Source organism: Eimeria acervulina, genomic scaffold, assembly GCF_000499425.1.
Source record: "Eimeria acervulina Houghton genomic scaffold, Eah_scaff205, whole genome shotgun sequence".
Classification (NCBI taxonomy): Eukaryota; Apicomplexa; class Conoidasida; order Eucoccidiorida; family Eimeriidae; genus Eimeria; species Eimeria acervulina.
Window position 1 is genome coordinate 32,307 of NW_013550053.1, and position 15,316 is coordinate 47,622.

At 46.7% G+C, this 15,316-nt stretch overlaps 3 protein-coding genes across 3 annotated transcripts; all 3 read left to right on the top strand.

Annotated features, from left to right (window-relative positions):
- Positions 1–661: 661 nt before the first annotated feature.
- EAH_00025310 (conserved hypothetical ATP binding domain-containing protein, putative) lies at positions 662–6,439 on the top strand (the record flags this gene model as incomplete). The annotated part of the gene is made up of 5 exons (XM_013396646.1): positions 662–665; positions 1,765–1,848; positions 2,423–3,588; positions 3,818–3,848; positions 5,052–6,439. 5 exons carry the CDS (start codon positions 662–664, stop codon positions 6,437–6,439), a joined length of 2,673 nt encoding a protein of 890 aa, XP_013252100.1.
- Positions 6,440–7,722: 1,283 nt separating this feature from the next.
- EAH_00025320 (hypothetical protein, conserved) lies at positions 7,723–9,978 on the top strand (the record flags this gene model as incomplete). The annotated part of the gene is made up of 1 exon (XM_013396647.1): positions 7,723–9,978. The coding sequence occupies one exon, from the start codon at positions 7,723–7,725 to the stop codon at positions 9,976–9,978; it is 2,256 nt and encodes a 751-aa protein (XP_013252101.1).
- Positions 9,979–12,711: 2,733 nt separating this feature from the next.
- EAH_00025330 (Rhoptry kinase family protein ROP25, putative) lies at positions 12,712–15,024 on the top strand (the record flags this gene model as incomplete). The annotated part of the gene is made up of 1 exon (XM_013396648.1): positions 12,712–15,024. The coding sequence occupies one exon, from the start codon at positions 12,712–12,714 to the stop codon at positions 15,022–15,024; it is 2,313 nt and encodes a 770-aa protein (XP_013252102.1).
- Between the last annotated feature and the right edge of the window lie 292 nt (positions 15,025–15,316).

A 15,316-nucleotide genomic window follows, 5' to 3' on the forward strand; every position in this document is an offset into this window, starting at 1 on the left:
ATTATATATAGTTATGTATATATTATATGTGAATATTAAGATGGAAGTAAAGCAAATATGAGATAAATAGCCGTTAATTCGAGCGTAATGAGGCCAAACATAAAACATCCAAATATAAATATAAATATAAATAAATATAAACATAAATAGATAGATAAACAGATATATTTATTTATACTGTGTTGTTAATATTATAAATACCTGCTGCTGCTGCTGCTGTTTCTTCTGGTCACTCTTTGCTTTTTTGCCTAACTTCAATTCTTCTTCTTCTTTTGTCTTTTCGTTATATGCAGCTGTCGTTTGTTTCACAGGAGCCCGACGCCTGCTTAGCCAGCCCTCTGTGCAAACAAACAAATTAACTAATTAATTAATTAAGTTGTTTATTATATTACTCAAAATATTCATTTATCTATTTAGTTATTTATTTTCTTTAATAAATGCACAATAAAAGACAAACGATAAAAATGTGAAAGAGACAACGCCCAGAAAAAAAGTAAACAAAGACACATAAACATATTATTAATTAAATAAAATAAAATAAATATAATAAAATATATATATAAACTGACGCAAATAGAAGGAGACAGAGAAACAAACCCTAGACCCTAAACCCTAAACCCTAAACCCTAAACCCTAACCTCCTCCTGCTTTGTGTCTCATCATGGGTTTGTTATCCACCATATGAAATTCTTTTTCATCATCTGCAGGCGTTCCTCCCCTTGGGTCCCTTTGCTTCTGCTCGCACAAACCCTAAACCCTAAACCCTAAACCCTAAGAGACCCTCATCAACTCTAGCACACCCAAATAAACCCTGATAAACCCTAATAAACTCCAACGTAAAACCCTAAACCCTAAACCCTAAACTCGTTCAACCCCTAAACCCCCCAAAACCCTAAAACCCTCACAAAACCCTAACCCCCCCTAAGACGTAAGAACATTATTTATAAAAGGCGAAACCCTGACAGGGGTTTATGTTGATGATCTTACGCTATTGAAGGTGAAGTCGCAGCAGCGAAATAACTGCTGAGAAAAGAGTGAAGACTTTAAATTTAAATCAAAAGGAAGGACCTCTAATAAAGACGATGACGATGAAGAAGATTGCTTGCTGCTGCTGTCTTTCTCAGGAGGGCCCCATGAAGGAGAAGCACTCACTTGAAAAGGAAATACGTCGTTTGCTGATGCTGCCATTGCTCTAAACCCTAATAAACCCTAAATATAATAATAAACCCTAATAATAATAAACCCTAATACAAATAAACCCTAATAATAATAAACCCTAAACCCGACGTAAAGAAGACCCCCCTAAACACTAGGGGATTGAAGTACACCAAGAATAATTCAAAGAAAGCAACGAAAAAGAATAATATGTTACAGTAACAACCTGAAAAACAAACACAAACATAAACATAAACAAACGACGCAAACCCTAAACGCTAGGCCTCTCTATAACCCTCCCTATAAACCCCTCTTAACCCTAAACCCTAAATATCATACTCAACCGAAAAGCAGCATCGTCGCTGCGTACCCAGGGACAGACAACGCCACAGACAAGCTAAGTCAGGCCAAAGGGTTTAGGGTTTAGGGTTTAGGGTTTAGAGTTGCATGTGCGGGGTTTCGGGGGGGCCAAGGACCTGCTGCCGCAGCAACTATAACCTCCTTTGTCTTTTTTCATTTTCTTTCTCTTTATTAATAATGAAAACAGTGATTCAGACAAGGAACTACAAACTAGGGTTTAGGGTTTAGGGTTTAGGGTTTAGGGTTCAGGGGCCACCCACCTCAACAGCGTGACGGGGGAGCAGAGCAACACAAGCCAGCACCACTCTTGTATAAATAAACAAAGATTAGAGTGTATGTACAGCAAAATAAACAAGACCTGCGCCTACAACTCCTGCTGCTGCTGCTGTTGTTGCTGCTGCTGCTGTTGCTGCTGCTGCTCAGTGGGTCTGCAGCGGGGCTGTCGCTGGGGCCTTCTATGCCTTTTCTTCTTCTCTCTCCTTCTTCTTCTTCTTTAGGGTCTATAAAAAGTTAACTTGGTATATTGAGACCTCAATATTATTTTCTTCGTCTCGTATACATACAAATATGCAGCAGCAGCACTACCTGCTGCAGTCATAGCAGCAGCAGTAGCAGCAGCAGCGATTCTGCGCAGCCTTCCACCTCGATTAGAAGAGCCTCAGCAGCAACGCCATCAATAGCAGCAGCGGAGCAGCAGCAGCAACAACAACAGCAAAAAGAGCAACAGCAGCAGCTACAGCAGCAGTAACGTCACCAGCAGCAGTACCATCCACAGCAGCAACAGCAACACCAACAACAGAAACAGCTCCAGTAGCAACAGCAACAGCAGCAAGATAGACAGCAGCTGCAGTAGCAGCAGCAGCAGAGCCTCCCTGTCTCCTGGGCTGTTTGGTTGCTATCTCGCCAGACATCAAATCGGAGGGCAGCATCAGCAACAGCAGCAGCAGGAACCACAGCAGCAACAGCAGCAGCTTCAGCTGCAGAAGAGTAGCAGCTTCAGCTGCTGCTCTTGCTGCTGCACCAAGGTCCAACTCCAGCCCACCCCAGCCGCAGCAGCAGCAGCAGCGGCACAAGACCCATCAGCAGCATCAGCAGCAGCAGGAGGATCAGCAGCAGCAGCAGGAGAGAATGCCGCGTCACGGCGTATTATTGATGGGCCCTGCTGGCAGCGGGAAGAGTACATTATGTGCTGCGCTGCAGCAGCAGCAGCAAGTAAACAGGCGAGGCGTAGTATGTATAAATCTAGACCCAGCAGCAGAGTATATTCCTTATACTGCAGATATTGATATAAGAGAGTTAATAGAAGCAGAAGATGCAGCAGCAGCAATGAATCTAGGCCCGAATGGGTCGCTTATCTTTTGCATTGAGTACTTAGAGAAAAATAAAGAGTGGCTTGAGGAGAAGTTGTTGGAGACAGCGGAAGATGATTTGCTGCTGTTTGATTTACCGGGTCAGATTGAGCTGTACGTACACCTGGAGGCTCTGCAGCATTTATTTTCTTTCTTTCTTCTTCAAGACTATCGTCTTTGTGTTGGCTTTTGTTTAGATATTAATCTCTTAAGCGATGCAGCAAAGACACTTAGCGGGTCTCTCCTTGCACTTAATGCTATGCTGCTCTTTGAGCTGCCCCATATTAACATCCTTACTAAGTGTGACCTTATTAATTCTGTTAATATTGCTCACCGCTGCAGCAGCAGCAGCAAACGCAGCAGCAAACGCAGCAGCAAACGCAGCAGCAAACGCAGTGGGAATACAAGCAGCAGCAGCAGCAGCAGTTCGAGGTCCATGCTGCAAACAGAAGCAGCAGCAGCAGCTGCAGCTGCAAGAGGAGACAGCAATGTTAGTGAAGAAGATGAAGACACCGAAGAAGAGACAGAAGAAGAGACAGAAGAAGAGACAGACGAAGAGACAGACGAAGAGGCAGAAGAAAGACATCAGTGGGCAAGCAGGTCTTTGAACAACTCAGCGTTTGCTGTTCATGTTGCCGATGCAGATGCAGAAGAAGACGAAGAAGAAGTAATTCTTCACCAACTTCTCTCCAGAGATGTGCAGCAAGTAGTAGAAGAACTCAATGTAAGTACACACCTGCTGCTGCTCTTGCTGCTGCTGCTCTTGCTCTTGCTGCTGCTGTTGCAGCTGCCTTGTTGATGCAGCTGCTATGTGTGCTGCTCCTTCTCCTAACCTTCATGCTGGTAGCGCTTCTGCTGCTGCTTCTGCTGCTGATGTTACCTGTTACTCCTGCTGCTGCTGTTACTCCTGCTGCTGCTGCTGCTGCTTCAAGTGGCAGTGGGTTTGCGTGTAGATGCGTCTTCCTATTATAGCAATAGAACAGAGTAAACGAATAAAGTATAATAAAAGACAATAAAGTATAATAAAGTAAAAAATAAAAGAAATTATGAATTGTTTTTTGTTTATACTTGCGGTGTCTATACACTTCAGGAGAGTATGCCGGGTCCTTTTGCTGCTCTTCATCGAGCATTTGCTGCAGTGTTAGAGGAGTTTAGTTTGGTTTCCTTCTTTCCTTTAAATATAAATAAAGAAGACAGCATCGGCAGCCTCAGCATTTTGCTGAGAAGTACGCTGCAAGCAGATGAAGAAGAAGAGCCCAGAACAAACTATGATTATCAATAGATATATGCAGCAGCATTAACGCTGCTGTTGGTGCTGCTGCTGCTGCTGCTGCCAGTGGCGATGCTGCTGCCACTGCTAGTGCTGCTGCTCCTTCTACTAGTACTGCTGCTCCTGCTGCTAGTGCGGCGCTGGATAGTGCTGCGAGTGTTGCTGTTGCTAATGCTGCTGCGGCCGCTAGCGGAGGTGCTGCTGCTGCCTCAGCAGCAGCTGGGGATACACCGCAGCGAAACAAACGAGAACAGAATGCTGCTGTTCCTGCTGCTAGTGTTTCTACTGCTGCTTCGTCAGCAGCAGCAACAGCAGCACGGCCAGCAGAACTTAGCAGCGGCCCTCTCGCAGCCACAAGCAACAACAGCAGAAGCACCAGCAGCAGCAAGAGCAGATGCAGAAACACGAACGAGAGCAGCAACAGCAGCAGCAGCAGCAGCAGAATCGGCAGCAAGCGAACTGAAGACCGTGACGCATTACTGTTTGTTTTATTTGGCTTAATTTAATTTAAATTAATTTATCTGAATTCAATTTAATTCAATTTTGTTTTTTTGTTTGTCTACTTCGAGTCTGCTGGTGTATGCTGTATTGGTTGCGTGGCTGCTGCCGCTAGTTGGCTGGAAAGACAGGTAGCTAGCTGGCTAGCTAGCTAGACGCTTTGCTAGCCACCTAACTAGATACCTACTACTACTAGTTAATTAACTAGCTAGCTAGTTAGCTATCCAGCTAGCTAGCTAGCTATTCAGCTATCTAGTGGTAGGCGGGCAGGAGTCGTTCCTGCGCCGTTCCCTGTTCCCTTCTTAGCTAGCTGCGCGGGCTGCTGCAGCTAGCCATTAGTTAGCTAGCTAGGTTGCAGCAGCAGCAGCAGTAGCAGCAACAGCAGCAGCAGTTACCGCAGCAGCAGCAGCACGAATCAGCGACAGTAACAGCAGGAGTAGCAGCAGGAACAGCAGCAGCAGTAACCGCAGCAACAGCAGCAGCAGTAGAAGCAGCAGCAACAGCAGCAGAAGCAGCAGCGGCAGAAGCAAAAAAAGGCAGCAGCAGCAGCAGCAAAAGAGCAGGAGGAGGAGGAGCAGCAACAGCAGCAGCAATAACCGCAGCACAGCCAGCAACAGCAGTAACCGCAGCACCAGCAGCGGCAACAGCAGCAACAGCGGCAACAGCAGCAGCCAGAGCAGCATCAGTAACAAGAACAGGAACAGCAAAAGCAGCAACAGCAATAACAGCAGCAACAGCAACAACAGCAATAGCAGCAGCAGCAACAGCAGCAGCAACAGCAGTAACAGCAACAGCAGCAGCATCAGGAACAGCAACAGCAACAGCAGGAACAGCAACAGCATCGGCAGTAGCCGCAGCAGCAGTAAAAACAGCAGCAGCAGCCGCAGCAGAAGCAGCAGCAGCAGTAGCAGCAGCACCAGGAGCAGCAGCAGCAGTAGCAGCAGCAGCGCCAGCAGCAGCAGGAACAGCAGCACCAGCACCAGCGCCAGCAGTAGCCGCAGGAACAGCCGCATCAGCGGCAGAAACAGCAGAAACAGCAGCAGTAACCGCAGCGGCAGCAAGAGGAGCAGCAGCAGCAACAGCAGCAGCACTAGGCGCAGCAGCAGTAGCAGCAGCAGTAACCGCAGCAGCAGCAATAGCAGCAAGAACAACAGCAGCAGCAGTAGCCACAGCAACAGCAGGAGCAACAACAGGTACAGCAGCAGAAGCAGCAGCAACAACAGCAGTAACCGCAACAGCAGCAAGAGGAGCAGCAGCAAGAAACAGCAACAGCAGCAGTAGGCGCAGCAGCACCAGCAGCAGCAGTAACCGCATCAGCAGAAGCTGCAGCAGCAGTAGCGGCGGCAGCAGCAGCAACAGGAGCAGCAGTAGCAGCAGCAACAGCAGCAGCAACAGCAGCAGGAACAGGACCAGCCGCGGCAGCAGCAACAGCAGCAACATGAACAATGGCAGCGGCAGGAGCAACAGCAGAAACAAGAGCTGCAGCAGTAGCAATAAAAGCAGCAATAGTAGCAGCAACCGCAACAGCAGCAGTAGCCGCAACAGTAGCAGCAGCAGCAACAGCAGTAGCAGCAGCAACAGCAGTAACCGCAGCAGCGGAAACAGCAGCAGCAGCAGGAGCAGCAGCAGCAACAGCAGCAGCAGGATTAGCAGCAGCAGGACAATCAGCCGCACAAACAGCCGCGGCAGCAACAGGAACAGCAGCAACAGCAGCAGAAACCGCAGCAGCAGCAACCGCAGCAGCAGCAGTAACCGCAGCAGCAGCAGTAGCAACCGCAGCAGCAAGAAACAGCAACAGCAGCAGTAGCAGCAGCAGCAGCACCAGGAACAGCACCAACAACAACAGCAGCAGCAGTAGCAGCAGCAACAGCAACAGCAGTAACCGGAACAGCAGCAAGAGGAGCAGCAGCAGCAACAACAGCAGGAACAGCAGCGGCAGTAGCAACGGCAGCAGGAACAGCAGCGGCAGCAGCAACAGCAGCAACAAGAGCGGCCAGCAGCAACAACAGCATCAGGAGCAACAGGAGCAGCAGCAGCAGCAGCAACAGTAGCAGAAACCGCAACAGCAGCAGCAGCAGCAGTAACAGCAGCAGTAGCAGTAAGCGCAGCAGCGGAAACAGCAGCAGCAACAGGAGCGGCAGCAACAGCAGCAACAGGATTAGCAGCATCAAGACAATCGGCCGCAGAAACAGCCTCAGCAACAGCCACAGCAACAGCCGGAACAGCAGCAACAGCAGGAGTAACCGCAGCAGCAGCAACGGCAGCAACGGCAGGAACCGCAGCAGAAGCAACAGCCGCAGCAGCAGCAACCGTAGCAGCAAGAAACAGCAACAGCAGCAGCAACAGTAGCTAACTAGCTAGCTAGCTAGCCAGGAATATGAACAAGTTGCTGAGGCTTCGATATATTTTCTGCACGGATAATCCCCACGTGCAGTTGGGGCGCCTATCTTTATATTTTTGTTTTATTTTTTGTTGTTAATTATTAAGCTTTTATATTTTTTCTTTTATTTTTTATGCAAGTTGTTTGCTTTGTAGATGCAGAAAAAGGAGAAGACAGCAGCTGGAATGAAGTGATCCCTCTCGTGCTGCCGTCTCCTGTCTCCTGTCTCCTGCTGCTGCTGCTGCTGCTGCTGATGCTGCCCTGCCTCGTTTTTTGTTTTCTTTAAAATAAAGAAAAGAATTGTTTTAATTTGTGAGAAGGAGGAATATTTCAATGAAATAAAAATAAAAAAGAATGGTAGATGCTGCAGCACGACAAACCACCGGCCCCGCTGCTGCTCCTGCTGCTGCTGCTGCTGCTCCGCTATCGCCGATCTGCTGCTGTCGCTGCTGCTGCTGCGGCTGCTCGGTCGCTTCTTTCTCATCGCATTTGTTATTTTTCTCTCTTTTTCTTGCTTTTAGAATGATTTAGGTAAAAATAAAAAGGAGATTTTATTGTTTTTAGCGCTCAAGATAGCTTATTCTTGCATATTTCACTGTTTCTGCTGCTGCTGCTGCGGCAGCTCCTGCTGCTGCTGCAGTTGGGTGTCTCGACTGAGGCAACCAGTGGTCTTCTGAATGATTTTTCTCTATTTCTTCTTTAAAATAAAAATGAACTTGCTTCTGCTTCTTTTTGCTGCTCTAGCAGCTCCTCTATTTGCTTCCGGGCTCCACCATAAGCCCTCCACTGCCGCCCTCAGCAGCAGCGGCAACGGCAGCAGCAGGTTGCTCGCTCCTGATGCAGCAGCACCAGCTGCTCTCCTCCAGGCCCATCATTTTGAACGTTTAGCGCGGCATGCCCCCATTTTGCAAGCAGTGGGGCAGCAAGCGGCTGTGGGGGATGCTGCTCGTGCTGCTGCTGCTGCGGCTGCTGCTGCTGTAAATCCTTTCCGGCGAGGGCTTGGGGCCATTTTCCCTGGGTCTCGACTGAGGCAGGAGCGTGAGCAAAGGGAGAGGGATAAGATTCGGAGGCAACTGGAGTTCCCTCCTATTCCTGGTTCTCCTGCTACTCCTGCTGTTCCTCCGCCAGGTAGGGGGGGTTTGCTGTCTGGTTTTGGTGCAGCCTCACAGCGCCTGATGGAGCACCTTGAAGACCTGCAACGGCCGCAGTATCGGCCTCCGCGCCCTCTATCTTCTCCTCTCGCTGAAGCAATTCCTCGCTTAAAAAACATCTCAGGAAATATTGAGGATTATGAACAGCAGCGAGAAAGAGACAAGGAAAATGCAAGAAAACTACTGGGCAGGGTATTTGGAGATGCTGCTGCTGCTGGTGCAGCACCAGCACATAAACTGCGAAGAGGAAGACGTGTTGGCAGCCCTAAAAGGCCCGCAAGACAACCTGCTGCTGATGCTGCTGCTGCTGAGCCGTCAAGTGCAGAAACAGCAGAACAGACAGAGCAAGAAGAAGCAGCAGCAGCTCCAGCAGAAGAAGCAGCAGCAGCACCAAGTGTAAAAAGTATTGCCCCCACTTTGTTTACTGACCAACAGGCTGAACAATATCTAGCTGAAGTCGCGACGGCAACGGCGCATAATACGCATCTGCAAGAAATCCTAAAGAGTAGAACCACCTCTGTTTTTTCTTCAGATCCTGTTGGTACTGCAGCACTTCGTGTACTTGCTTCTACAGCAGCAGGTGGGAAGGGAGCGCGTCTCTATGACGTCCGAGATGCCAGTACAGGAGCCCTTATAACAGACAAACTTGAATTAACATCAGAGAAGGTTTTAGGTTCTGGAGGCAACGGAGTTGTAGTACAGATGCGTCTGTCGAATGGAGATGATCAGCAGCAACTCGGCCTTACAACGGTTGCTGTCAAGCTGGCCTACTTCCATCTGAACTCTCCAGATCCTTCACCAGATGAAAGAAAGCATGCGCGAGCAGTGTTAAAAGATATTTACAAGTCGGAGGTAGGGGGAGTGCAGAGAATCTTAAGAAGAGCTAGAAGAGGAAGTGGAGCGGGTGCAGCAGGAGGAGAGTTAACCACACAGAACATTGCTGTAGGGCATCAGTGGGCCATGCCACTCTTCACAGCCTCTTTACGCAATCCCAATGGGCAGCCAGAGCAGCACGACGAGGGGGAGCAGCAGCAGAGGCTGCGAGGAGCAGGACCCGCAGTAGCAGCACCAGCGCCAAAGGCCTCTAAGGAAGACCTTCTCTTGGTCGGGAGAGTTGGGTTCCACGGTAAGGTAGTTCTTTCTGAGGTTATGTTAGGAGATGCAACGTCTCTGCTGACTCCTAGAGATTCAACTGTGACTATGAATAGCAAAAACACAACCACCAGACTAAGCCTAACCTTTCTCCGTCCTTCTATGTCGGCAATGGAGTATCTGTGTGCAGTGTTCATGGGTAGTGTTGCTGCCTTAAATAGCCTGCAAGTTGGGCATATGGATTTAAAACCGGAGAATATATTAATAAGTCCTTCAGGAGTTCCTTATACTGCAGACTTCGGCTTAGCTGGTCCTCTAGGGGAGACACGAAGTTGTTACAACGGCACTGTGCTGTATATGGAGCCTCGTGCAGCAGATTGTGCACTAAAAAGGAGATCAAGAGAATTAAAAAAAACCTATGATGCTTGGGCAACAGGGGTAACAGCATATGTCATGTTAAGTGGGGGAAGCTTTCCGTATGGGATAAACCCTAATGGCTCAGTTCTGGAGCAGCTGTCTGAGCTAGACTCACCGAGAGGCGGCTCGCGTAGACATCATCATACAGGAAGGGGGTACAATATCTTCGGCAGTCCTAGTGAAGACCTTCGACGCAGAGGGGTGTCCAAGCCGCTTGCTGACGCTGTTGGTGCGCTGTTAAACACAGACTCTCATGCAAGGCCTTCAGTGGAGAGCATATGCCAAAAGCTGGGGATCCAATATTGATCTATTATCTGTCTTTTCTTTTTTATTTCATTTTCCATGTCTAGTGTCTCCTTTCTGGTCTCCACTGTCTCCTTTTGTCTGTCTCCTTGCTGCTGCCGTCTTTTCGGTCTTATTTGATGAAGCAACGCACGATGGAGACATGGAGACAGGTGATTCTATATGTCTGTCTCTCTCTCTCTTTGTCTCTCTTCTTCTTTCTGTGTTTCTGTTCCTGTTTCCTTCTCTGTCTCTTTATCTGTCTGCCTCCTCTGTCTCTTTTTCTGTCTGTCTCTTTATCTCTTTTTTTGTTTTATGTTTGTTTGCTTATTTACCCAACCATACGACAGCGAAGATATTTTATTTCTCTTTATTTGCGCAGTGTGTGTAGGGACAACACTTTTCTTCTGTTGTCTCTACTTTTTTGTTTTATATATATATATATACAATATAGTAAGGATTGTAAAGTATATGATTTATTATAAATAATATAATGCATGCAATGCTAAGACATATACATATATATGTATAGTGAGACATATATGTCTACTTGAAGAATATTTATGTTTGTTGTCTTTCATTTATTTAAAATTTAAATATCCATCTAAACGCCTCCTTGCCCAGTTAGAGGGCATTTATGTTTTATTTTCTTTTATCTATAATGTTCCATGTATATATATATATATATATGTATATATATATATATATATAACATTTGGATATTTAAAGGATATCTACATTTCTTTCTTTTTGTTTATATTACGCAACTATGTTTAGATATAAATACAAAGGAAGATGTAGTCATATATATAGATGCAGATATATAATATTAACTACACATATAAATATAAATATAGATGTAGGTACATAAAAATAAAGAACAACATAAATATAGATACATCTATTAATATTTAACACTAACTCTGTTCCTAAATCTAGAGACGCCGAGAGAATAGGCAAAACGTCCCCTTTATACTTTATATTTATATTTATATCTACTTTTATATCCATATAAAAGTAGATATAAATATAAAGTATAAAGGGGACGTTTTGCCTATTCTCTCGGCGTCTCTAGATTTAGGAACAGAGTTAGTTTTAAATATTAATAGATGTATTTATAAAAATATTCATTTTCTTTTTATTATTAAACAAAAGGGAAAGAATATAAACAATGCACACAGCAGTCGCAGCAAGGCATACTGAACAGATCTCACCTGCACCTTCGACTTAGAGGGTTCAAACGGCCGTTCCTCCTGCTACACAGTTGGGTAAGAAAAAAAACCCTTTCTGTTACAGACGTATATATATATATATATATATATATGCGCGTATGCATACATAAATATATATGTATATATATATATATATATATTATATGTACATATATATATAGAAGTGTATCTACATATATATATATATATATATATATATATATATATATACATAGAGACTGCACGCAATAACTGCATTCTAAATATCTAGCGCCAAACGTCCCAATGGGCGGTTCTGCCTCTCGCCTGACCCCCCTAAGGGAGGAGCCTTCGCGGGCCCGCCGGCCCCAATGCTCTAAGGGCTGTGGTCCCTCGTAGGCTAATGGGCTGCAGATTTGCTCGAAAGGCTCTTAAGTAAGTAATAAATATTTCTTATATTGGGCTTTGTCCATAAGGAGATCGTCAGAGGCCATTGTAGTGCTGCGGCTACACAAAAAGTATAGGCATATATCTGTAATTTAATTCATTTAAATATTTAATGAGTTAATTTAATTTCAATTTATTCGTGTATTTGCTGTCTCTTCAGTGCTGCGTACACTGAAAAGGCGCGCCCGACTCCGGTCACCTCCTTGCGGCGTATGCGCAGCCATACTTGCAGTTATTTCTGCTACTTAAGTAAAATAGTGCAACAAAAACACCACAATTAATAAATACAACAGAAAAGTACAGGGAAGAAAGCAAAAAAAGAGCAGCAGCAACGGCGGCAGCAGCAACAGCAGCAGCAGTACATCGTGCTGCTGTGCTGCCGACGGCAGTGACCTCCACTGCATCGATTCATCGGCAGTGTTTTGGGGATTTTCTGCATGGAGGAGAATTAAAATGTTTAAAATATCATTTAAATTGATTAATAGTGAATAGCTTCAAACTTTTGACGAAAAATTTTAAAAATAACCCCAACAATAGCAAGAGCAGCAGCAGCAGCAGCAGCAGCAGCAGCAGCAGCAGTTAACAGCAACAGCAGCAGCAACTCACCCGGGGGCACTCGACAGCCACAGCTGCCTTCTTCTTCTTATGACAGCAACAGCTACCTATGTGTTCTTCTTTTTCATCGCATTCTTCTTTATTCTTGTTGTTATTCTTCTTCTTTGCTCGCTGCAGCAGCAACAATACACCATCCACAACAGCAGAGTAGCAGCTGCCTTGCAGTCTCCTTTCGTAGAACCAGCAGCAACAGCAGCAAGCCTTACTGCTATTGCTGCTGCTGTTTACTGTAGCAGGCCTTGCCCCTCTCTCACTAGAATCTCCTTGTCTCTCTGTCTCTGTCTCTCTGTCTCGACTTTCGTTTATATCTGCTTATTTCTTCTCTTTGATTAAAGTAACAGCACTAACTCCGGCGTTGTTTGTTTTCTTCTCCTTACCTTCGTTTCTCTCTTGTTGTTTCTTCGTCCTTTTCTTCTTCGTGTTTTATCTTTATTCTTCTTTTTCTTTTATTTCTTTTTCCTTCCTTTTCTCTCCTCTTTATTCTATCCTTCTTCTTTCTACTGCAATGAAGCTCCTTCTCCTTCTGCTGGCAGCGCCTGCTGCTGCTCTCTCCTTGCTGCAGAAAGGAGACAGCATTTCTCTGTCTCCTTGGCTTACTTCATCATCGGTGCTGCTGCAAGCTAGCAATGAACTGCAGCAGCAGCAGCCGCGGCAGCAGCTCACTCCTTTTTCCTTCTTGGGGCCCCGCAAGGGCATTCGGATTAACGTGAGGCCCTTAAGCCCCCGGCTTCGTGCTAATGCCGCCCAGCAGCAGCAGCAGGAGCAGCAGCAGCAGCAGCGGCGGCAACGCTTCGGCGAGATGTACGGAAGACTCAGAGACAGATCTCCAGCAACAGGCTTCATGGGTCGTGTGCTGCGTCGTTCTCCCTTTAAATATCTGCAGCCTCCGGTGTCTCCTCCTGCTGCAGCGGGTAACGCAGCAGCAGCAGCAGCAGCAGCAGCACTCGGTAGACCCCTCCCCCCTGCTGCAGCAGCAGCGGCGCAGCAACCAGTCAGGCAATATATCCCTCAGCAACAGCAGCAGCAGCGGATGCTACGCCAAGCCCCTGCAGCAGCAGCGCCGCCCGTGGAGCAGCAGCAGCAACAGCCCCAGCAGCAGCAGCAGCAGCCCGAGCAGCCGGGGGAGTCCCCTCGCTTAGGCGATTTGGGTTTAGGGGCTCTCCGTTTGTCTTCTGGAGAGACAGCTGGAACGACGCCTTCAGCAACAGCAGCAGCAACAGGAGCAGCACCAGCAGCAAAAAGAGCAGCAGCAGGAGATTTCGGTCTCCCCGAACCTGTCCCCGCGCCTGCAGCAGAAGAGCAGCAGCAGCAGCAAACTAGACTGCAGCGCGAAACTGTTGCAGTAATGAAATATAATTTAAATGTTAAGGAACAGGATAAAGATAAAACAGAAACACGGCAGCAGCAGCAGCAGCAGCATCCGGTGGAGTCTGTCGCTCGCGATGCCCTCATTGCAATGAGCGGAGAAGACCCCTCAAAGAAAGAAATAATTATAAACAATATCCGTGATCCATTATCAGGAAAGCAGTTGCTGCAGCGCTGCAGACTAACAGAGTTGCGGATCCTTGGAGTTGGGGGCACAGGCATTGTTCTAGCGGTTGGTGTTGTTGCTGCGGCAGATGCTGCTGTTTTAAACACTAAAGAGCTCGCTCTTAAACTCATGTTCAATCATATACCTGGGCTGCAGAAGCAGCAGCAGCACTTGCAACAGCTGCAGCAGCAGCAGCAGCAACAGCAACAGGCGCAGCTGCTGCAGCAGGAACGTCAGGAGCTGCTAAAGGCAGTCGGAGCAAGCCTTACAGACCTTCTTGTTCAGGAGTTAGAGCCGCTGCAAGGCATTGGTGCTGGTGCCGCTGGTGCAGGCGAAGGGGCAGAAGAGGCAGCAGCAGTATTAGCAGCAGCAACGGCAGCAGCAGCAAGAAGAAGGAGACAGCCTCCCTCCGCTCGTTCTGTTGCTGCAGCAAATCAATGGGCATTGCCGCTATACGAAGCAACCGTAGGCCCCCCAGAAGCAGCAACAGCAGGAGAAGCAGAAGGAGAAGAAGCAGCAGCAGGAGCAGCAGGAGAAGGAATAGGAGAAGCAGCAGGAAGTGTATACGCATATAAAGATTTTGTGTTCCTACAACGCGTGCTTCTATCAGAAGTAATGCTTGGAGATGCAACTCTTCTTCTTTACCAAAGCCCTTATGCTGCTGCTACAGCAAAACTGTCTCTAGAAGGAAAAGCATTTGCATGCAAACAGCTTATTGATGCTGCAGCAAAGCTGCATGCAGCAGGCATCTGCCACTTTGATATAAAACCTGAAAACCTTCTAATTAATAAAGAAGGAAAAACGTATCTTGCAGACTTCGGTATGACGAGTCGAACGGGGGAAAAAAGAAAATGCAATGAAAAGTATACGCCTTTTTATATGGATCCAGCGCATGCATCTTGTGTGCTGCGACAGCAGCAACATCGTGGTGCGGCAGCAGCCTCAACAGAAGCAGCAGTAGCAGCAGCAACAGCAAATCCTGCCTATGATGCTTGGTCTGTGGGCTTCACTTGCTTTCTTCTCTTCGTCGACGGTGCTGCTGCACCTTATAAACTCCACAGCAGCAAACAGCTTACTCCTTTTCTTGCTAATCTTGATGTTGATAATAATCCTAGAACAAGTGCAGCGATATTGCAATCGTTACCTTCTCCTGCTTCTCAGCTAGCTGCAGCAGGTGTCTCTCCCTTCTGGTGTCAAGTTGTAGGAAGTCTTCTTAACCCCAGCAGAAAGGAAAGAATTACTCCTCTTCAACTCGTTCGCAAGTATAAGTATTGGCCTCTACAATGAAAATATGCTCTACGGTTTAGGGTTTAGCGTTTAGGGTTTGACAGCGTGGGATAAACCCTAAACCCTAAACCCTAAAAACCCTCGAACAACGCCATCTCTCCGTCCCTTTAAGAGCTCACAAGGCATATGCAATGCTAGCTAGCGGCCAGCCAGCTAGCTAGCTAGCTGGCTACATGGAGTGTCTGTATCGCTGGAGTTATATATATATATATATATATATATATACATGCGTGTATATATATATATATATATATATATATATATATATATATATATATATATATATATATAT